This window comes from Scyliorhinus canicula, chromosome 15 (assembly GCF_902713615.1).
Source record: "Scyliorhinus canicula chromosome 15, sScyCan1.1, whole genome shotgun sequence".
Taxonomy (NCBI): domain Eukaryota; kingdom Metazoa; phylum Chordata; class Chondrichthyes; order Carcharhiniformes; family Scyliorhinidae; genus Scyliorhinus; species Scyliorhinus canicula.
Window position 1 is genome coordinate 107,282,735 of NC_052160.1, and position 24,132 is coordinate 107,306,866.

General features: G+C 44.3%; 1 protein-coding gene and 1 long non-coding RNA gene across 2 annotated transcripts in view; one reads left to right on the forward strand and one right to left on the reverse strand.

Moving 5' to 3' along the window:
• The window catches only part of LOC119978360 (leucine-rich repeat-containing G-protein coupled receptor 6-like), a 294,338-nt gene that overhangs the window by 155,984 nt on the left and 114,222 nt on the right, over positions 1-24,132 (forward strand). The window contains 1 exon segment of the mRNA XM_038819949.1: positions 5,847-5,918. Coding sequence (XP_038675877.1) covers positions 5,847-5,918 — 72 coding nt within the window.
• On the reverse strand, positions 9,734-22,421 carry LOC119978361. The gene is made up of 3 exons (XR_005463425.1): positions 22,360-22,421; positions 11,404-11,542; positions 9,734-10,756 (listed from the first exon to the last, which is right to left on the reverse strand). It is a non-coding gene; the product is annotated as an uncharacterized LOC119978361 (long non-coding RNA).

A 24,132-nucleotide genomic window follows, 5' to 3' on the forward strand; every position in this document is an offset into this window, starting at 1 on the left:
TCTGACAAAGGAAGGTTCAGACGTGGAGATAACTTCAACACGTTTATTAAACTATTTACAATTCTCCTACTCGGATTCGCCACTACTGTTAATCCTTCGATAGCTACTCAGACTGACTAACCAGTCTGCTACAATCCACGTGGTGGGTGTGATGTTGAATCAACCCTGTGTCTGTACTCACTGAGTGTGTCCACTGGAAAGAGGAAGATAATGTATACTGTGTCCTTTATATATGGTTTGGTGTAATGCCCCCCCTGTGGTAGTGTCACCTCTGTGTGTATCTTGAATGCCCATTGGTCGTGTCCTATCTTACTGACCTATTGGTTGAGTGTCTGTGTGTCATGTCTCTGGTGCTCCCTCTAGTGTCTAGCTAGTCTACGTGTACTTATATTAGCCCCTTCTGTATCTACAGTAATGCATATCACCACACCATTCACTGTGCAAAAAATATGTTTTCGTATCATTTTTGCTTCTTGTTCGTATTACCTTTGGTTCTTAATTCTTCCACCAATGGGAAAGGGTTCTCCTTATCTACCCCATCTAGGGTTCCTCATGATTTTAAATTTGATTTTCAATCAAATCATCACTCAGCCTTTGTTTCTCCATGGATAAGAGTCCCAACTCCGAGTCATAGATTTTTACAGCACAGAAAGAGGCTCATCGGCACAGCGTGTCTGTGCCGGTCATCAGGCACCTATCTATTCGAATCCCACTTTCTTTTAAAAATATTTTTCCAATTAAGGGGCAATTTAGCGTGCCCAATCCACCTACCCTGCACATCTTTGGGTTGTGGGGGTGAGACCCATGCAGTCACAGGGAGAATGTGCAAACTCCACACGGACAGTGACCCGAGGCCGGGATCGAACCCGGATCCTCAGTGCCATGAGGCAGCAGTGTTCTAATCCCATTTTCTAGCACTTGGGCTGTAGCGGAGATTCACACTGTACAAAATGGGGCTAGGTGCTGCCTCAGCCGCTTGTTCCCGTGAAGGCACCTGCAGATGCACCCCCAACTCACTGCTATAGAATAGAATCCATGAAATTCCTACAGTGCAGAAGGAAGCCATTCGGCCCATCATGTCTGCACCAACCCTCTGAAAGATGACCTTATCCCAGGCCCACTCCCGCACCCCAACCCTGCAACCCCACCTAACCTGCACATCTTTGGACACTAAGGGACAATTTATCATGGCCAATCCACCTAACTGAGCTGTTCCAGGGTCTAGGGCTGCTGGCGACCTCCATCCTGAACTCTGGAAGCAGCCCCAGGCAATGTTCAAAGGAGTCCCAACATCTGCTCGCCATATTGAGCGAATGTGTTTCATGCCAGCCGTGTTTTCATGCTGGCAGCGTGGAGAATCTGGCTTGGGGTCATCGGGCCTTCATCTGCAACCCATTAACGGGGTTCATGTCAACCTCTGATGGGTATCCTGACACAGCGTGGCGGGCTCCAGTAGAATATCCTACTGTAAGCTCATGGGGGAGACAGGGTGGGTGAGTTGTAGATATGTATCTCACATCACATCAGCTCCAATGGTGTTGATGATAGAAAGACTGGGAGATAAATGCAAAGGACAGAGTGTTCCCAACCCACAAATGAGGCTGAAGTTAATGTAATGGGTTTCAATGCAATCACCTACAATAAGACGTGGTCAGCAAGTGCCTTGTTCATGATCAAATAAGCATTCTCGAGGGAAATACGGAGATGAGCAGGAATTCTTGATTCTGACAGAGTCCGGAGAGACTCTGATAGGGTTAGCTGGGGTGGAAGGAAGTTTGCATTGTTAGCCCCAGCTAGTATGAGAGGAAGAACAACTGGAGTATTGAACCATTAGGTTGCTGTTCATAAGGAAGCAGTGACAGGTGCCTCAATGGGTCATATGTAGAATGCTTAGTCAGACGGAGAGGGTTAGCTACAGACTTATACAAGCTTGGGATGGTAGCAGGAGAGTAGGAATGCAGAGGAGGAGTGATAGGTTAGAATCGGTGGGGGTTTGGAGCTAAGTACCCAAGAGGAGAGGAATCAAACGTTGCGTAACAATGTGACCAGAAGGTCAGGAGATAGGAGGTAAGGGTCAAAGAGGGGTTAAGAGAGAGGAAAAAAGTTTGTTTAAGTAATGGGCTCACATCCAGAATAAAGGCCAAACTGCGAATAGACTTTGAAGGAACTCGACTTATTTGGGCATGGCATCACGAGAGAAATGTCCTAGTCGCAAACAGAGAACAGGAAGGACGATCAGAAAGATTACAAAATGAAGGCCTGAGGTCCTGTGGTGAAATGAAGTTGACTTGTAGATATTCATAATGTTAAGATCCAGTTCTGCTCATGATAGATTAATTCTATAAAACAACATCAAATGATCGCTTGAAGGTAATGTTCAAAGCACTCTTTCCATGGCATACAGGCACCAGGTTTATGTGTAGTTTCAATTTATTTCCTGTTTAGTTCATGTTGACAAAACTCGTGTTTAAATAATAAAAGTAATGTATATCCTATGTTGGGCATTGAGCTTCTTTCTGCTTCTTTGATATGCAGTAACTCTATAATTATTTGTCGAGTTCAAAGGAAATGATGCCTTAATATGTTCTAACCTTTAAAAGCAGCTAATTCGTTGTAATTACGTAATCTCTGCAAAATCTGAGATGGCTGAACGAAGATTAGCCCTAAGGGAAATAAACATATCCCAGTAATTTCCATGGGTGTTCTCGCAATCTCTCAACGCAACTTCAGCAGAAGATAGGCAGAATCCCCAGAGAGGGCAATGGAATGAAAATCAGACCGTTTCTATAATGGGCGCGCGATCCCCTGGGCCAGATAACCACCCATGCAGTGAATCTGCAAGATATACCCTCTTGCATTAAAATGTCTTGTTATTGTCTAGTTTTATTTATAAGTATCTCCCCTCTTGAACACAGTGCAGGATATTGCTCAATCAACGCTGATTGTCCTCATTTTAAGTAGCTATATTTTGTGGATGAGCTTATGCAGAGCTTATTGCCAGACCTTTTGACTTTGAGGACAATTATTGCTGAGCCCAGTCTTGTTGTCTATTATTTCTAATAACCAGGAGCAGGAACCTGACTCAACTTTGTTCCTCTCTCTGCCTAATCTGGAGGCCAAGTTTAGTATTTCTCTGCCACTGCCTTGGCTGAGGTCAGCTAACATGGTCCATTTTGAAGCCCACCTTATTTTCCATGTGGAGTGACAATGGTAAGCCATTCTCAAGGCTTCACTGAGGAGTTTTTATTTTGACTCCAAGTCCTTCGGAAGCTGCTCCAGGATTGCTGCTCCTGGTGTAACCAAATAAAAACTTGTGCGGCCTCCTGTGAAAGCAAGCGCATATCAGAGACGGAGAGAAAGTCCAAGACCAACAACTCGTCCAAAATCCAATCATCTGCGGAGACCTGTCCTATTTGCAACAGAAACATCCAGGCGCAGATTGTTCGTAGCAGTCACCTGCACACCCATTGGAAGCTTACCGACTACCTCAGATGATGGACATGGTCATCCTTGCCTCAAAGGGAAAACAAGAAAAAGAGGGGAAACCACTCCTCTGGACCGTATAAAATAGCTCAGATTTTGCAGATGTAACAAGAGCAAAACTGTCAGCGCTTGTCCACAGCCTTGTGAAACTGCCAGCAACTTTTAGGGCCGAATTTTAAAAGTATGTTGAGGCTGGGATCTAAGGCACAATTCCACACTGGTTCGGTGTCACGAATCTGACACCAAGGCATTTTTGGAGAGGCTGGGTCAGGGTTGGAATTGCAACCCTCCCACAAGCAGACAATTGAAGCCAATTATGTAGTCTTGTTCCCACATATTTCCGGGTAAGCCACCACAGCCAGGCACATTGTGGGCTTGCATCAGGAAAGGGAGGGGGGGGTGGGGAAGGGATTTGGGCGCACTACATTCTGCAAGGACCTCCCACCCTCATCAGTAACAGTCACTTCATAGTATAAGCTCATCCACAAAATCAGCTGTGGGTTTCTAAATATTAAAAACGCTGAGCTCTGCTTCCAAGGGTGTCTGCATTTTGCGGCATCCTGTTTCTCTCTCGATCGCTCCTCGGCCGGTGGAGTTGCTGGTCTGATAGTGCAGCAGGGCCTCCCTTTGGCCCTCTGGCCTTGGGAGCTGGGAGCCTTCCTGAATTGGGCAACAAGCCTACTCCCTGCCATTAATTGGTCTGGCTCTTTTAAAAATTCATGCCACAGAGTTACCAGGGCTTCGTGAGCAGCTTTCTTCAAGATCATCAACAAATGCCATTGACCACCAAATTTGACCAACGTTTTACTCTTCTGTCCCATAACCTTCAAACTGAATCAAACTGTGCTTACTGAAGCCCTCATTGCACAATATTAATTTGAATTCCAAAGAAATTAGATCAAAAGATTTTTGAAGCACTGTTGGTAGCCATCCAAAGCAGATATCACGGGTGTGATCAAATTGCCTCATCACGCCCAATTTGGTGATGCGACAAGGCCGTTAAATCTCAAGAGATGCCTATCGCATGATTTGCAACACTCTAAGCACCTTGCGAGATGTCGCGATCTGGATCTCGCCCTCACTGGGTGATCCAGATTTACATATTTGTAGCTGACTTAAATATGTCGCAGCTGGATTCTCTCAAGGCCCGAGAACGAACGGCCGCATCTGGGAGACCTCGCCATGGTGTCATTTAGCACTGGTCCACACAAACTTGGATCAGGCGTCACGGCACCAGAGGGGGTCTCCCAGGCCATCAGCGGTCACCAGGTGGTCGGGCTGTGGGTAGGATGGTACCCTGGCACTCCTTCTGCCACCTGTGCACCTTGGCACTGCTAGCCTGGCACCCTGTAGTGCCAGGCTGCCCTTGCCAGGCTGGCAGGGATGGTACCAGGCTGACAGTGCCTAGGTGCCTGGGTGCCAGGTTTCCCATGCCAGGAATTGGGCCCGGGGGTGCCTTGCCCCTATAGGGTAGGGCGAGGGAGGGCTCAAGGATCCCCTAATAGTTAAATTGCCTGGCTGTGGTGGCTTACCCAAAAACACGTGGGAACAAGGTTGAATAATTGGCAGCAATTGTCATGTTTGTGGGAGGGTTGCCATTCCAACCCTGACCCTGCCTCTCCAAAAATGCCGTGGGTCAAATTGAGACATTGGGGGAGTTCGGAGGCCACAGTGGGGTGACAAGAGATCGGGACTGCAATTAAAAATGGCGTCCCGTTCTTTTCTAGCGCTGTGAGTTTGCTCATTATTGCTGGAAATTAAAGTCAGTGCCAAGGCCAAAAATAAAACAGATTCCAATTAATATTGGGATCATTCTCGGTGCTGCAGGTGCTGAGAAATACCCCGCTGAACACATCCAACACTTGACTCTATTTTTCCTGTTTATTTGCACCCGTTATTACGTATGTATGAGCGATCGACCTAACAACTGTTTTAGGACATGCTAAACTAGGCAGTTCAGACTGAACATGTTCTCCTGAGGATTCTTCAGCAGCTGCTTTAGCCTAAACTGTGGCCACCAGCAAAGGGTTAGTTAAAAAAATATACAACTTTTAAAATAATACTCCTCCTGTGAAACCAGGAGGAATAGAAGTGTTTTCCTCCTGGGACTTAAATTCAGGCCAGTGCTGGGAAGACAAGAAGCTTGAAATTCATCTTTTCAACGTGGGCAAGCTGCCAGGTAAAAATATGCCAACAAAGTATTGAGGTGCAAGACCCAATTTTGGACAAGTCTCTGGCCTCCCAGTTCCGCCAATTTTAGTTCAATATTTCAGTTGAAAAAGTAGTTTGCATGAAATATCATGTAAGAAACATTTGTCCTGTTTTGTACATCAAAATAATTAATTTGTCTCTCTTTTCAATAGAATGCTCCAAAATAACCAATTGAAGAAGCTCCCAAGTGAAGCATTATGGGATCTTCCAAACCTCCAATCACTGTAAGTTATCAAGAATTGCCACTCACAGTTGCATGGTTAGAATTGCTTGACGTCATTATCTGTATTTTGTAACCATTGTTTTTGGGGTGTCACTGTGCCTATCAAATCTCATCACGTTAGCAATGACTCATTGATTTTGGTTCAAAACCATGACCTAATTTGGTGGATGTCATCGTTAAACAATAATTCACTTTCATGTGCTTTTAAAAAATGTATTCATTCACAAGATCTGCACGCCACTAGTTACATCAGTATTTATTGCCCATCCTTAATTGCCCTTGAGAAGACAGAGGTGAGATTCCTTCTTGAACCACTGCAGTCCTGATGGTGCAGGTGCACCCACCTGAGGGAGTGCCAGGATTTAACACAGTGACAGTGAAGGAATGGCAATATAGTTCCAAGTCAGGACGATGTGTAACTTGCCAGGGAACTTGCAGTTGGTAGTGTTCCCATGCACCTGCTGTTCATGCCCTTCTAGGTGGTAGAGGTTTGATTTGGAAGGTTCTGTCGAAGGAACCTTGGCAAGTTGCTGCAGTGCACCATGTAGATGATACACAATGCTCTCACTGTGTGTCAGTGGTGAATGGAATGACTCTTGAAAAAAGTGGATGGGATGCCAATCAAATGGGCTACTTTGTCCTGAATGTTGTTGAGCTTCTTGAGTGTTGTTGGAGCAGCATTCATCCAGGCAAGTGGAGAGTAACACTCCTAACTTGTGCCTGGGACAGGCTTTGGGGAGTCAGGAGGTGAGTTACTCGCCACAGAATTCCTATCCTCTGAGCTACTATTTTGTAGCCACAGCATTCATACTACTGGTCCAGTTCAGTTTCGGGGATGTAATGGGGGATTTAACAATGGTAATGTTATTCAATGCCAAGGGGAGATGGTTAGATTCTCTCTCATTTGAGATGGTCATTTGTCTGGAGCTTGTAGGACGTAAATATTACTGCCACTTGTCAGCCCAAGTTTGAATGTTGTCCAGATCTTGCTGCATATGGAAGAGGACTACTTCTGTATCAATGGAGTCAGAAACATTGTACAATAATCAGCGACCAACCCCATGTTTGACCTGATGGAGGGAAGGTCATTGATGATGCAACTGAAGATTTCATAGAATTTACAGTGCAAAAGGAGGCCATTCAGCCCATCGAGTCTACACCAGTCCCTGAAAGAGCACCCTACCTAAGCCCACGCCTCCACCCTACCCCCATAACCCAGCAACCTCACCTAACCTTTGAACACTACGGGGCAATTGAGCGTGACCAATCCACCTAACCAGCATATCTTTGGACTGTGGGAGGAAACCAGAGCACCCGTGGGAATCCTACACAGACACAAGGAGAATGTGCAGACTCCGAAAAGACAGTGACCCAAGCAAGGAATCAAAGCCGGGTCCCTGGTGTTGCAAAGCAACAGTGCTAGCCACTGTACTGCCAAGCCACTCCGGCTGGATACATCCCCGAGGAACTCGTACAGTTATGTTTGGGGACTGAAATGATTGACCTCCAATAACTGCAACCATCTTCCTTTGTGCTGAGTTTGACTTCAACCAATGGACGGTTTTCTGCCCGATTCCCAATGATTCTAAGTTTGCTAGGGATCCTTTGTTCCACACTCAAATAGTTCATTCATGTCATAGGCAAACTCTCATCTCACCTTTTGAGTTCAGTTCTTTTGTTCATGTTTGGAAGAAGGCTGTAATGAGGTCAGGAGCTGAGTTACCCTGGTGAAACCTAAACAGAGCATCCGTGAGCATATTACTGCTGAACAGGTACAGCTGGATAACACTAGCGGCAACACCTCCCAACACTTTACTGATGAATGCGAGTGGACTGAAGGAATGGCAATTGGCCAGCTTGGAGCTGACCTGCTTTTTGTGGGCAGGGCATGACTCGGCAGTTTCCACCTTGCTGGGTAGATGCCAATGTTACAGCTTGTACTGGAAGATCTTGACAAGGGGCACAACTAGTTCTGGAGTAATGTCTTCAATATTATTACTGGAATCTTGTAAGGGCCCAAAGCCTTTGCTGTAACCAGTTCCTTTAGCCAGTTCTTTACATCATGTGGAGTCAATCAAATTGGCTAAAGACTGGCATCTGTGATGCTGGGGACCTCAGGAGGAGGCGGAGATGGATCATTCACTCGGCACTCTTTGGCTGAAAGTGGTTGCCTCTCGCGCAGACGTGCTGGTCTTTACCATCAATGAGGATGGGGATATTTATACGGCCTCCTTCTCCTGTTAGCTGTTTAACTGTGCATCTCCAATCACAACTGAATGTGATAGCACTGCAGAGCTTAAATCTAATCCATTGGTTGTGGAAGCTCTTAGCTCTTTCTGTCACATGCTACTTCGACTGTTTGATACTGTTTAGTGAAACAAACATACCCAGGGATGGTGATAATGGGTGTCTGGGATATTGTCTGTAAGGCATGTGCATCTGTGGGACAGCTATCCTAATTTTGGCATAAGTAAGGAGGATTTTGCAGGGTTGTCAGAGATGAGTTTGCTGTTGCCACTTCTGATGATTTTATTGATGCCAGGTGATTTATTCGGTTTCATTCCTTTTTCCAAAAAGTATTCTGTTATTTCAGGCGGCATTGCTGTGACTCTGGAATTACATGTCAGCCAGACCCGCGGCGAAATTCTCCCCTACCCGGCCAGGCGGGGGGTCCTGGCGTAACGGAGTGGTGCCAACCACTCTGGCGTCGGGCCTCCCCAAAGGTGTAGAATTCTCCGCACCTTTAGGGGCTAGGCCCGCGCCGGAGTGGCTCCCGCTCCGCCAATGGCACCAAAACTGGCACCAACAGCCTTTGGCGCTACGCTGCCCGGCGTCGGGGGTGGCCGAAAAGCCTTCGCCGGTCCGCGCATGCGCCGGAGCATCAGAAGCCGCTAACGTCACCACCGGCGCATGCGCGGTGGAGGGGTTCTCTTCCGCCTCCACCATGGTGGAAGCCGTGGTGGTGGCAGAAGAAAAAGAGTGCCCCCACGGCACTGGCCTGCCCGCCAATCGGTGGGCCCCGATCGCGGGCCAGGCCACCGTGGGGGCACCCCCCGGTGTCCGATCGCCCCGCGCCCCCCCCCCAGGACCCCGGGGGCCCGCTTGCGCCGCCAATCCCGCCAGCACAGAGGTGGTTTAAACCACGTCGGTGGGGTTGGCCTGTCAGCGGCAGGACGTCGGCCCATTGCGGGCCGGAGAATCGCCGCGGGGTGCATGCCAATCGGCACGCGGTGCACGCCGATCGGCGGGGCATGATTCCTGCTCCCGCCGATTCCCGGGTGGCGGAGAATTCCAGCCACGGCGGGGGCGGGATGTACGCCGGTCCCGGGCGATTCCCCGACCCAGTGGGGGGTCAGAGAATTCCGCCCCCAATGAGGACAGCAGTTTTACTTCTTTAAAGTGCATTAGTGATCCAAGGTAGGTTTTTAATGACAAGCATTTTAGTTTCAATTCCATATGTATGAATTGAATTGAAATTTCACCAGCTGTTCTAATGGGATTTTGGTTCCTGGGCTATAAGCTCAGTGACATTACCAACACACCACCAGCTCCCCCAAATGAACTTGCAATTTGTTTTGTGCTTTGAGACTATAAATCTCACTCCTGCAGGAATGCGACAAGCATCCCGTACTTTTGATAAATTTGTACTTTTGTACTCAATAAAACTAAATCCACACATTTACTGAAAATCACATTTAAAGAATATAATGAGATATGAAAATCCAGTGAGTATGGCCTTCCAAAGACAGCGTATATTTAATTATATTCTGACAAGAAAACAGAACAAATTAATTGCAGATGGGAAACAAAACACACTAAAAGTGCACAAATATTTAACATACCAGGCATTACATATTCATGACTTCAAATGTACAACATAACTTTTATAATCTTCACAATGCAGTTAGAGCATTCAGGGAATGCTGTGAATACAGAAGCATAAACTATCTTTAATTCCTCAGCAATTTAGTCTAGCCTATTACAGGGACCCATAATTGACCAATTAATCCATTTGCAAAAAACTGCCACCGTTTTGCAGCCATTTTCTTTCTAATATATTCTATCACTTCTTGTGTGGCAATCCTATCTTTTTGAACCCCTGCTACTATTATTGGGCTTACATATACATGTATTCAATTTTACAAAAATAACCTTCTGTGAAACCAAGTGGGGTAGCCCTATTCGGGAATTAAATATTAGTGCAATTAAATATTCTGTCTTTGTACTTGCAGTTCACAAGTTTAATTTTCAGAATAGAGAATAAAGATAATGAGGTGCTATTTCAATCACCCTACAATTAGAGTAAACTTTGCATGTTGAGTAGATTGTAGCCTGAGAGGAAAGCAGAGTAACATTCACATGCTCAATAAACAAATATTGCCTTCAATACATTTGATACCATTCAAGGACATTGCTTCCAACATCAGATAAGAATGAATGTAAAAACTAGGCTGTAGATAGCAATACCCACATCAAGCAATGAACTACAATAAACTTTGTTGTGTCTCCTACCTCCTTGTATTAATGCAATTGCAATGGATTCTGTTTATCTTTTCCTATAATATGAAAAAAACAGTAATACCTTTGTGTTCAAAGCAAAGCTGAATGCCAATTTTTTTTACTCGTATCTTGGAAGGTTAATGAATCCATTGTGAAGTTTCTGTGTTCAGCCTTTAAGGACATATTCAGACACACAACAGTCAGAGCAAGTTGAGGTAAATGCTACTGGCGTTTGAGCATGGATGACCCAACAGAAAACATCTGATTCAGGATTTGGATTCCTCAAATCTTTGTCAAACCCGCCAAAAGACCAAAAAAATATGTTGTCTTGTAAATAGCCTGGATAAAACGAGGAATAAATTGATGTTGTTAATTTATTTTCAGAGACTTTAAAATGATGAATTATAGAACAGTCCCAGAAGTAAAATGTACATTCCTTTTTAGTTAAAATTCTACAGAGAACAAAATAAATGATTAGATCAAATACATGGGATTAAAGTAGAAGCTGACATATCACAACCAAAACTTTAAAACATATTATTTGAAGAATTTGCTTTTTTTATAATAATGGACACAAAAATAAGAGTTGTTTTCAGGGCCGATGCGGCTGTTCATGAATAATTATGAATGAAGAATGCAGTTAAAGACCCAATTAGACCTTATTCAACAAAGCATAATTTATTGTAGGATTTTTACAAGACTAATTGGGTAAAGGTGCAAGTTTTCATCAGATTCCTGATTTCTACTTGATTAAAGTCTGGTGGGACTTTAATAGTGCACCCCATGGGGGAACAGACTCCAGAAGTTTCTGTCAGTGTAAGGGAAATATTGAAAGTAAAATGCTGCTAGTTACACTGTTGTTACTATCAGAAAGTTTATGCCAACAATTACTCGAGCACTGCAAAATTTCTTCCAAATTAATTTAAAAACACAGTTGTAAAAAGTTTTCCTTTGGGGAAATTTAAAACTCAAAGTATTGGTCCTACCTTAAAAAATGCTTTGTTTTCCTTCCATTGTGCTCCGTACGTCATAAGTTCTCTGATGTTAAATGTGAGCGTATCCCAAAACCGATAAGGATAACTTGGAACATCAGTTCTTAGAGGTGTCTATTTTCAATTTGTTAGACTGTGAGAAAAGATATGTGAACCAGGGAGGATAGTCCATTCATTTTGTGACCAATTAATTGTAATATTTATTAACTTAAAATAAAAACATGCAAGTAATGAACTATAATACACTAAACCAGTACACATAACTACACTTATGCCTATAAACACTATGTTTCCTGAACTCTGAGATGTCCCTTTTTCCAAACAATATCCAATAGTATATAACTCCATGAGCACACACGGGGAGAACTCCGCACAGACAGTGAACCAAGTGGGAATCGAACCTGGGACCCTGGAGCTGTGAAGCAATTGTGTTAACCACCATGCTACCGTGCTGCCCTTGCTACCATGCTGCACGTGCAATCCCACTTTTTATTTTATCCTTTTTTATCTTAATTTTCCCAACTCTTGTTCCAAATGCAACATTATAACTTGAAAGGCGATTTAATTTCTCAACAATTTCTTATCAATTCTACGTCATCTAACATTACAAAGATTTAAAAGAATGTATTAACATAAAATATGCGCCAAAGTATTTACACACAAGGTTCCCAATAGTCTCTTTTACACACATGGTGATGCATCAGCAATGATGTTTTCTCTCCCAGCCACATGAATGATTTTCAAATTAAACAGTTGTAACAAACTCCATCAAAATAACCTGGTGTTCTTATTCTCAAAGGGGCTGGTTTAGCACACTGGGCTAAATTGCTGGCTTTTAAAGCAAACCAAGGCAGGCCAGCAGCGAGGTTCAATTCCCATACCAGCCTCCCCGAACAGGCGCCTGAATGTGGCAACTAGGGGCTTTTCACAGTAACTTCATTTGAAGCCTACTTGTGACAATAAGCGGTTTTCATTTTCATTTCGCAACCGCTCCAAAAATTCGAGGGATTATGGTCTGTATATATGCTTGTTTCTGCTGAAATACTGGCAACATAAATCTCTAAAGGTTGTAATGCTTGTACAAACTTAATGTCTATTTTTCTTTGAGAAATACCCCACATGCTTCTCAATTCCAAGTTCATCTTCCTGTTACAACACAGCCCCCACACTAATGTCACCAGCGTCCACAGCCAGGATTAACTTTTTTCATAATATAGTGCATCTAACACTGACACTGTTGTCAACACAGTTTTTAAGTGCTGGAATGCGGTTTGGCAGTCCTCCATCCAGTTACATTTCTTGTTCTTCTTCAACAGTTCTGTCAGTGGTGCAACTATACTGCCAAAGTTTGCCACAAGCTTAGGATAAAATGCATTCATTTCTAGGGATCTTAAAATCCCAAATGGCCTGTTATTTTGAATCTCATTAAGACATCTGACCATGTCCTATGATGTGCCAAGTTCATGACTAGATGAGCTACTATTATGCATTCAAACAATCCTTTTCGCTGTTGAAGATGTTTTTCCACCTTTGACTAAACACCACTAAATTGTCAATTGTCACAGTGACTCAATCCTTGAATAACATTGTTAGTCTCTGAGATAGTTGCGAGTGCATTCTTCATCCCAAACAGCATAACTTTAAATTGACAAAGTCCATCCCTCTCGGGCAAAGCTACTTGCCAATATCCCTTTTAACAAGTCTATTTTTGTGATGAATTTAGTCTGTCCAACTCATTCAATGCAATCCTCTAACCATGGTATAGGAACTTAATCCCTCTTGTTGACAGCATTCACTTTCCTGTAGTCCACACAAAAGTCTTTGTGTTCGATCTGGCTTCAGCACCATTATGATAGGTGAACTCCAATCACTAGAACTCAATTCAATCATGTCATCATATATTCAATTTCCTTCTGTACTTGCGATAACTTTGCTGGATTTAACCTATATGGATGTTACTTTATTGGAACTGTATCCCCCCACCTAGAATCATAGAAAAGTTACAGCACAGAAGAAGACCATTCAGCCCATCCTGTCCATGCCAGCCCGAGGACACCCAGATACCCTTTCTGATCCCACCTTCCTGCTTCCAGCCCATAGCACTGTAGCTTAGAGTACTTAATCTGCAGATCCAGGTACCTCTTAAAAGCATTAAGGGTCTCTGCCTCCACCACCAACTTGGCAGCGAATTCCAAACTCCCACTACCCTCTGCGTAAAAAGGTTTTTCCTCATCTCCCCTTTACACCTTGTGCCACTTGTCTTGAATCTATGTCCCCTGGTTCTAGAATTCTCCACCAAGGGAAACAATTTTATCCTGTGCACCCTATCTCTTCCCCGCATAACTTTGTACACCTCAATTAAGTTTCCCCTCAGCCTTCTTTGTTTTGAGGAAAATAACCCCAACCACCCAATCTCTTCTCGTAGCTACACTTTTCTAGCCCAGGCAACATTCTTATAAACCTCCTCTGCACTCTCTCCAGAGCAATTTGTCCTTCCTGTAATGTGGCGACCAGAACTGCATACAATATTCCAGCTGTGGCCCCACCAGTACTTTACACAATTATAACATTATATCCTTACTTTTATCAGTATCATGCATCGCTATCCCCGTTCTACCTAATTTATTCCCACAAATTCAATGATAAGGCTGCAATAATTCTTCTAATTTGCCTTGGCTCTCATCTGGAAGATAACTCAAACAGTTGTTTAAATTTCTCAATAGTTCCTCATTACCCGAATAAAATAGAAGAAAGTAATTCTCAGACTTTAACCCTTCCTCTTCCCCCTGTTTCATTGCAAGCAAAACCTCATGTCTGACCTCATCTCCTTTATCCCAGTACCATTTAAGCATGTTAACATGACATACTCTGTGAAATTTACATCTGTCTGGTGTGCATACCAGATAATTTACTTCACTCTGTTATCTTTAAATCTGATATGGTCCACTAAATCTACCTTTCAGTGGTTCAACCGATACAGGTATCAACACTACCACTTTCACCCCTCCTACAAAGCTACAAATCTGTGCTCTCCTATCAACCATTGCTTTCATTCCTTGCTGTGCCATCTTTAAATACTTCCTTGCCACCTCAAAAGCCCCATTCAGTCTTTCTCTGAAAATCGATACGTAGTACAAAAGTGTAATCTCTGATTTCTTACATGAAAACTTTTCTTGGATTAATTTCAGTCCTCCTCTAATGTTTCTCGTTCTGGGTGAGTGTGCTTTACACTCAAATGGCTCTGTTTTATTCCTTAGCTCTAGAGTCGCCAGGTATCCTTATGATACCGCCACAAGATTCAAGTTCAAGTTCAGACCAATGACTCATTACACCAGTTAGTAAGTTCAAACAAGACACATTTATTATTACACAGTTATTTACTACTCATGCATATAACACTAAAAGACTAGGCTATTCCTACCACTAACAGGCCAATACTTATCTGGAATAAGGGAACTGCCGGATCAGGGAACAATGGCCTCTTGCTTTGTCCTGGATCCGCAGGCTTCCAGTTGGTGTGGACTAAAAGGGTCAGGAGTGTCTACTCTCGTAGCGTGCGTTGTATGACACTTACTTGATGGCGGCTGCTGACCAGGCCTCTCCTTCTCAAGGTGTTCTGCTGCAAAGGTGTTCTGCTGGGTGGGCCGGCTGGTCAAGAAGAAAGAATCAGTCCTGGGACCTGACTTTTATAGGTCCCAGGGGCTTTGCGCCCTTCTGGGCGGACCCTCTATAAACTTGCAATCGATTGGGTCTCTTCCCAATCGGTTGATTTGAATTTCCCCAATAACGGGGCTGTTCCTCGATCACTGGCGGTTCTTTCCACCTTATTTGTGTCCTTTCTTTCAGACTCCACTGGCGCCGGGATGTCTGACCTTCTATAGAATGTTTCAATCTCTTCTAATTGTTGTGTCCATTGTGCCTGGGAATCACCGGGAATCACTCACTTAATATGCACAGCTTGTTAGTTACAATGCTGTCTGGTTTCTTTAGCAGCTAGAATACACAGGGGATTCTGCAAACTGCTTGTCTCTTTGCAACTGTCCATTTTTCCCTGTAACCTTTGTGTTCTTCCATTTTGTGTGAGAAAGTGGCCAACCCAGGTGGTTACACTAACTTCATGCCCATAAACAATTCAAAAGGATTAAATCTTGTAGAATAATTTGGCGCATTGCTCATGACAAATTATACAAATAGAATCCCTTTGGCCCAATCATGAGGGTAATCTTGACTATACGCTCTCATCATTGTTTTCAGAGTTTGATGAGACTCTGGATAATACACCAATGATCTATAATATTTTATTTCCAGGCAATTCATGACCTCTTTAAATAATCTTGACATGAAATTGGACCGCTGATCTGATTGTACCTCTTTCGGTAAGCCATATCTAATAAAGAACTGGTTAATCCCTCTCCACTCCCTTGGCTGTAATGTTTCTTAACAGTATGGCTGCAGGAAATCTAATAGTTAACAAGTATTGATTTCCACTTCACATTTTCAGAAGTGGTCCACCACAGTCGACAAGAACTCTTGTAAAAGATTCTTTGAGAGCAGGAATAGGGATCAAAGGTGCTTGCTTTATTTCAGCTTGTGACTTCCCTTCTACTTGACATGTTCGACAAATTTTAACGACATCTCTATGTAGTTCGAGCCAGTAAAACAGTTCCTGTATCTTTGCTTGTGTTTTCTTTATTCCTAGATGTCGTCCTAATGGAATTTCATGAGCTATCCTTAGAATTTCTTTCCTATACGCAGGAGGTAATACAATTTGATGTATTTCTGCCCATTTGTCATCTGCACATGTGTGGGACACCATTTTCTCATTAATATGTGATCCTTTACATAATAACATTCAGGAATACACTTCGTGTCCAATTCCGAGTAAGCGGTTAATAAATGTGTTTTGCTTTGGAATTGCCCTGCTGTAATTCTATCAATCTCTTTGAGCTAAACACATCTGTTTCGTTCCCTTTGTCTTAATTCAGCTTACTCATCCTGTGGTCTTAACTCCTTCTCTTGTCTCATCTTTGTTAGGAAAGAGCTAATGTTCCCCAGTGCTAAAGATAGAATTAGAGTTTTTAATTGTTTAATAGGCCACACTTGTTGTTTGATAGACTGCACGCATACATATAAAGGGGATTGTAATAACCCTTATGAGGCCCACGTGATACACTAATCGATCTCCCCATGGGACTCCGAGAATATGAGCTTCCCTGCTAGTGGGCAGAGGCCTGCCCAGCTGGGACTGGTTACCTTACTTCTTAAAAACCAGCCCGGACTTGAACCAGCACTTCCATTAGTCCTGACTGGGACCTATTGTGTTGTGTGCGTTGTAGCGGCTGTTTCCTTAACTTGAATAAAACTCCGCTTAACTCACTTTCTTGGGCCTCCTGGATCTTTATAGGGATACAGGTAGCACTGCGGGGTTGGATGAGAAGTGATTGTAGAACACAATAAAATTGGAATTGAAGAAGTAAAGACTTGCTGTCCAATGTTTATCACTGAAATACCATCAGAGCTAAACAATGGTAGCAGAGGATGGTTTCTGCGAGTAAGTGAAATAAAAAGCTAACATCCCTTTGGATGAAACTCTGTATTCTGAATTCCAACCTTAAAGAGTGATTTAGCGTAACTTGGCAAACAAATGGTTAAATCCAAGGGTAGAATGTTGAAGTATAATACCCAGCATTATATGATGAGTGTCAACCCAACCAATGGAAGAATGAAGTTACCATGTAGACACGGGTTATGTCCTTGCCCAAGAAATAACAAAGAATGGCACTGGTACTTTCGCTTCTGTAAAAAAGCAAAGTATTCTCAAAATTGGTGCAGAGCATTTGAACTCAGATAAGTTTACGAAGGGCAGCATGGTGGCAGAGTGGTTAGCATTGCAGCCTCACAGCGCCGAGGTCCCAGGTTCGATCCCGGCTCTGGGTCACTGTCCGTGTGGAGTTTGCACATTCTCCCCGGGTTTGCGTGGGTTTCGCCCTCACAACCCAAAGATGTGCAGGGTAGGTGGATTGGTCATGTTAAATTGCCATTTAATTGGAAAAAAATTAATTGGGTATTTTAAATTTATTTAAAAAAAAGATAAAGTTTTCGATACATTATTAACTTTCATGGAGAGAATTTACAAAAAGGGTGACTTATTTAAGTGCTTATGAGGCCTGGTCAGATTTTGACAAACTTAGAAAATAGGAACAAAGTAATTAAGAGCAGAAGTATTCATTTCAGCCCTTCAAGCCTGCTCCACCATTCAATCAGATCATGGCTGATCTCTTACTGGTCTCAAATCCATTTCACTACCTGTTCCTCCTAACTCTTTAACCTGTTTTTAAAATCAGAAATATATATATCTCCTCCTTGAAACTATTTAATGACTTAGATTCCACTGCACTATGGGGCAGCGAGTTCCACAAATTCACCACCCTCTACGTGAAATAGTTCCTCCTCATCTCAGTTCTAAATCTACCATCCGTCAACCTATATCTGTGACCTCTCCTTCTAGATTGCCCTACAAGAGGGAATATTTGGTCTACGTTTATCTTATCAATCCTTTTTAGTATTTTATATACCTCGATCGGATCCCCTCACTGATTGTTCTCCCTAGAGAGACGGAGGCTGAGGAGCAACCTGATAGAAGTTTATAAAATTATTATGGGTATAGATAAGGTGAACAGTTGGAGACTTTTTCCCAGGGCGGAAATGACAATTACAAGGGGGCACAATTCAAAGTGAGGGGGAAGGTTCAGTGGAGATGTGCGGGGCAAGTTTTTTATACAGAGGGTGGTGGTGGCCTGGAATGCATTGCTAAGTGAGGTGGTTGAGGCAGATACGTTAGCGACCTTTAAGACTTATCTGGATAGGCACATGAACAGACGAGGTATAGAAGGATACAGTCTAGATAGGACACATGATCGGCGCACTTGGAGGGCCGAAGGGCCTGTTCCTGTGCTGTATTGTTCTTTGTTGTTCTTTGTTCTCATCCTTCTAAACTCCAGGGAGTATAAGACCAAACTGTTTAATCTCTCCTCAACCTTCCACCCTTTCATCCCTGAAATTAATCTGGTGAACCTCCTCTGAACTGCTTCCAATGCCACCACATTCTTCCTCAAATAAGGAGACCGAAACTGGACACAATACTCCCGATGTGGTCTCACCAACACCCTATACAATTACAACAACACTTCTCTACTTTTATACTCCAGTCCTTTTGCAATAAACACTAACAATCCATTTGCTTTTTTAATGACATGCTGTACCTGCACACTGACTTTCTGCGTTTCATGAACAATGACACCCAGATCTCTCTACCCTGTCAGTGGATACATCCATAGAAGCGTATAGAATGGAATTTAGCAGAATGTATAAAAGGTTGCAAAAATTCAGTCTAGAAATTCCTCAGTCAATGCTGGCGTTCAAGTTATTAGACTATGCTAAAGTTACAAATATGGAAAGGCTTCTAGTTTCAATTTGCAGAACGACACACACTGTGAGGAAAAATGTCAGAGGCTTTAAAAATGTTCCTGGGCAGAAATTTCTTCCTGGTAACATTCATTACAAATATGGGTTGATTGGCGATCAGAAAGACAATGGAAGACTCTGCTAACGGAATGGTGAAGTGGCCTAGAAATAGACCGCAAGTATCAATATAAAGAAGATTTATAACTAAAATTAATGAGGACAGAATCACCTTTAAGAGTAATGGCAGGAGGGATAATGGAACTATTAGCAGAGTTTGGGGACTTTTCGGGGTACAAACTAAATTTGGGCAAAAGCGAGGTTTTTGTGATACACCCGGGGGACCAGGGAGAGGGTATTGGGAGACTCCCCTTCAAGCGAGCAGGAAAGAGCTTTAGGTACTTAGGGGTGCAGGTGGCAAGGAACTGGGGGACCCTCCACAAGTTGAACTTTTCCAGGCTGGTGGAACAGATGGAGGAGGAATTTAAGAGGTGGGACATGGTACCGCTGTCGCTGGTGGGGAGGGTGCAGTCAATCAAAATGACGGTCCTCCCAAGGTTCTTGTTTTTATTTCAGTGCTTGCCCATCTTCCTCCCTAGGGCCTTCTTCAAAAAGGTGACGAGTAGCATCATGAGCTACGTGTGGGCGCACGGCACCCCAAGGGTGAGGAGGGTCTTTTTGGAGCGGAGTAGGGACAGTGGAGGGCTGGCACTACCCAATCTCTCGGGGTATTACTGGGCGGCAAATGTGTCAATGGTGCGCAAGTGGATGATGGAAGGGGAGGGGGCAGCTTGGAAACGAATGGAGAGGGCGTCCTGTGGCAACACAAGCCTGGGGGCCCTAGTAATGGCACCATGGCCGCTCCCCCCCACGAGGTACACCACGAGCCCGGTGGTGGCGGCCACCCTCAAGATATGGGGGCAGTGGAGGCGACACAGGGGGGAAATGGGAGGTCTGTTGGCGGCGCCAATAAGAGGGAACCATAGATTCATCCCGGGGAACATCGACGGGGGATTTCAGAGCTGGCACAGGGTGGGCATACGGCAGCTGAAGGACCTATTTATAGAGGGGAGGTTTGCGAGCCTGGGAGGGCTGGAGGAGAAGTTTGAGCTCCCCCCGGGAAACATGTTCAGATATTTACAAGTGAAGGCATTTGCTAGGCGGCAGGTGGAGGGGTTCCCCCTGCTCCCCAGTAAGGGGGCGAGTGACAGGGTGCTCTCGGGGGTCTGGGTCGGAGGGGGGAAGATATCAGACATCTACAAGATAATGCAGGAGGCGGAAGAAGCATCAGGGGAGGAGCTGAAAGCCAAGTGGGAAGGGGAGCTGGGAGAGCAGATAGAAGACGGGACGTGGGCGGATGCACTGGAGAAGGTCAATTCTTCCTCCTCGTGTGCGAGGCTGAGCCTCATTCAATTTAAGGTGCTGCATAGAGCTCACATGACGGGGACAAGGATGAGCCGGTTCTTTGGGAGTGAGGACAGGTGTGTCAGATGTCTGGGAAGCCCTGCGAACCATGTGCATATGTTCTGGGCATGTCCGGTGCTGGAAGGGTTCTGGAAGGGGGTGGCAAGGACGGTGTCGAAGGTGGTGGGGTCCAGGGTCAAACCAGGATGGGGGCTTGCGATCTTTGGGGTCGGGGTAGAACCGGGGGTACAGGAGGCTAGGGAGGCCGGAATACTGGCCTTTGCGTCCCTAGTGGCTCGACGAAGGATATTAATGCAATGGAAGGACGCGAGGCCTCCAAGCGTTGAAACTTGGATTAACGATATGGCTAGCTATATTCAGCTAGAAAGGATCAAATTTGCCCTGAGAGGGTCGGTACAGGGATTCTCCAGGCGGTGGCAACCTTTCCTTGACTTTTTAGATCAGAGATAGGCGTTCGGGGTCGTGGCAGCAGCAACCCGGGGGGGGGGGGGGGGGGGGGGGAGGGGAGGGAGGGGGGGGGAGGGGAGGGAGGGGAGGGGGGGCAGCAATGGTCATGGGGGGACATGCACGACTGTAACGCGGGCAAGTCTGCTCGCTGCTCATGTCTGAAACTGTAGGCTGCCTTGTTTGTTAAGTTGTTGCTTGGGGGGGGGGGGAGGACTGGTGCGCGCGAGAGGGCGGGCGAGGGAGGGATATTTGCCTAGAGGGATTGTGTTGTAAATAATTTAAAAATTAGTAGGGGTAAATGTTTGTATGGAAAAACTCTTTCAATAAAAATTATTTTTAAATTAAAAAAAAAGAGTTATGGCAGGAGGAATGAATTGGGAAATTTCACAGAAAAATGAACTCCAGAAATACCCAGGATGTGTTATACGGTGTTTTAGGTGTGATTTGAAATTCTATTATGCATTAAACTATCCGAAGAGATGTAATGTGGTGTTTGAAACCAAACACAAGACAGGAGAGTCTGAAGAAGAAGAGGAAGATATTTACCAAAGAGAAGGCATTGTCTAAGTTATAAGACGTTTCAGTCCAGTGATGAATGTGTTGGTCGCTGAGACCTTCAGTTGTGCCATAATAGACAGCGGATGTACATCTACAATATGTAGAATAGAGTGGTTGAAATGTTACCTGGATTCTCTAAGTGGCAAAGATCAGAATAAAGTTAAGGGGCTGGATTGTCCCAAAATGGGACTATGTCCCCACGCTGATGTAAAAACGCTGGCATTTCACTCTTGAGTTTCCAATAAAAAAGATTAGTCAATTCACTCACCTGCAGGGGGCTAGCAGGGATCTAAAGTGATTCAGGCAGCTTTAGCTACGGAAACATGCCCCCGCACATCCGCTTTTGAGTCTGCACATGCGCACGACAGCAGCCTCCAGCAGCCACGCCAAGTGCCATGGCGGACTCGGACCGCAGAGGTAGCTGGAAAATGTAGGCCCCCCAATCGGCCGTGTGCCGGAAGATCCGACCAGCCCGATCTGTCTCCCCAACCGCCCATAAGGACACCCCCCCCCACCGGTGTCTGATTCCCCCACCCACCCACCAGGGCGGCTGGAGTCTGAGTTTGCAGCCGCCACGTGAGCTTCCCGAACGACAATAAGTGGTTAGAACCACGGCGTCAGGACCTTGGCCGGTTGAGAGCAGAGGATCGCTGGGCAGGCCTCTGGTAAAGGCCCCTCAGCCACGCGGAGTACTCTGCAAACACGCCGATTCTCAGGTCCCAGAGAATCGCCAGACTGGCGCCGGGCCTGATTTCAGTGTGAAAGTTGATTCTCCACCCCCACACCAAACTTGATTTTGGCGCGGGGCTGCGGAGAGTCCAGCCCAAGGAATTTAGAAGTTCCACGAGTTTCAGATTTGCAGATGATAATACCCTTAAACCACTGAAAAGAACAGTGATTCCGTGCAAAATTGCCAGATATAATCATTCTATTTGCACAGAAGACATCTCTAATGAAAAATCTTTACTATTAAGCTGACCATCAATGAAGAAAGCACATATGAACCTTGACATGGAAAACGACAAGGCCACTGTATTTGGGAAAAAAAAGCAGACTTACAATTTTCACAGTCTGGATACGACTGTATTCCGTTAATAAATCATAATTTTTCTTGTGACGAAATTAAGGACTCATATGTTAGCATCAGAATGCAGGAGCCTAGAAAACCAAAAAATGATTATGTTAAAGTTGCATCAGCAATTTGCCCATCCATTTTCCCAAAGATTACAATTTTGCTCAGGAATGCGGGTGTAAGAGATCAAGAATACTCTATACTTACAGAACTGATAAGCATTAGATGTGATGAATGTAAGGAATATTATAGAACACAAAAGTGACCCAGAGTGAGTATTCCCTTAGCAAGAGATTTTAATGAAGTTGTGGCTATAGATCTTAAGGTGTGGTATAGAAAAACACATTTTCATTTTACACTTTATAGACTTGGCAACTAGGGTTAGTCAATTGACGATTATACTTAGCAAAGAAGAGAAAATAATTGTGGAACAAATAATGGAAAAATGGACAGGGACTGAACTGCGGCCATTGACCAAGTTCCATACTGGTAATGGGGATGGGAGGGGAGAGAAATTTGCTAATGATGAATTTTGGTAAATGTGTGAGAACATGAACATAATAGTTCTGAATAAAGCTGCAGAACGCTCATTTAGTAACAGGGTGTGCAAGAGAAATCATGTTGTGATGGAGGAAATGTTTCATAAAATTTTGGGGGATAGGCCAGATTGTAAATTAATTTTGGCTTTAGCATCGACCGTCCATGCAAAGAATTCACTACAGATGGTTGGGGGGCTACAGCCCATACAGTTGGTTTTTGGTAGAAATTCTAAAGATCTGCCAGTCATTAAAGATCATCCTCCAGCTTGGGAGGGGACCATGATTAACTCTCCTTTTTCTGAGCATTTGAATGCACTGCACATGGTCAGGAGAGCATTCCTTCAAGCAGAAATCTCAGAAAGGATTCGGAGAGCATTGAGGCACAATGTACGGCTATCAGAAACTACTTTCAAACAGGGAGACATGGCATACTATAAAAGTGATGGATTTTACTAGTGGAAAGGTCCAGGAAAGGTTATAGGTATAGATGGCAAAACAATCATTTTGCAGCATGGAAACCACACTGTTCGGATACACTCGTCAAGATTAGTGTGCACAGATTACAAGTTTGCAGATTCAAAAGGGGTTATTCAATGTGCTGAGAAGTCAGGTACTTCTCATACACATATGTTACAGAATTATGAGGACCAGATTGTGGAAATTGACAGGGTGTCTGAAGAGGGACATAGTAATTCTGAGGAACTGGATGAGACAATTTATCCCAAAAGAACAACTGCCAAAAGTTGGCACTAAAGTGACATACTTGCCAGAAGGAACCAGTCAGTGGAAGGATGTCTGACTCTTGGTAGAGCAGGGGAGGCCACCGAAAAATAAATAAACTTGTTGAATATAGAAGATAAAGGGGAGGAAGTTAGACCTATGGATTGGGAACATGACATACAAAAATGGAGAGCACAGAAACGTAGTCAGGTCTGGCAGTGAACATGCCCTTAGGAGGAGATCAAGAACTGTTGAAAGAACATCTCATAATAGGAAGGGCAGATCACGCAGTAGCAGCCTGAAACAAGATATAAGGCAGGATAGAGGGCGCAGCATAACAAGCTCAAGGCGTATGGTCCAGACTAGGAATGCTACATGGAGCAGAAGCCCATATGATTGAGAGGTCTTTGTTGTTTCCAACAAATTAATAAAAGATGCACAAGAACTGCGAAGTTGGAAAGAATTTGGTGCGTACATGGAGGTCCCAGACAATGGGGACAA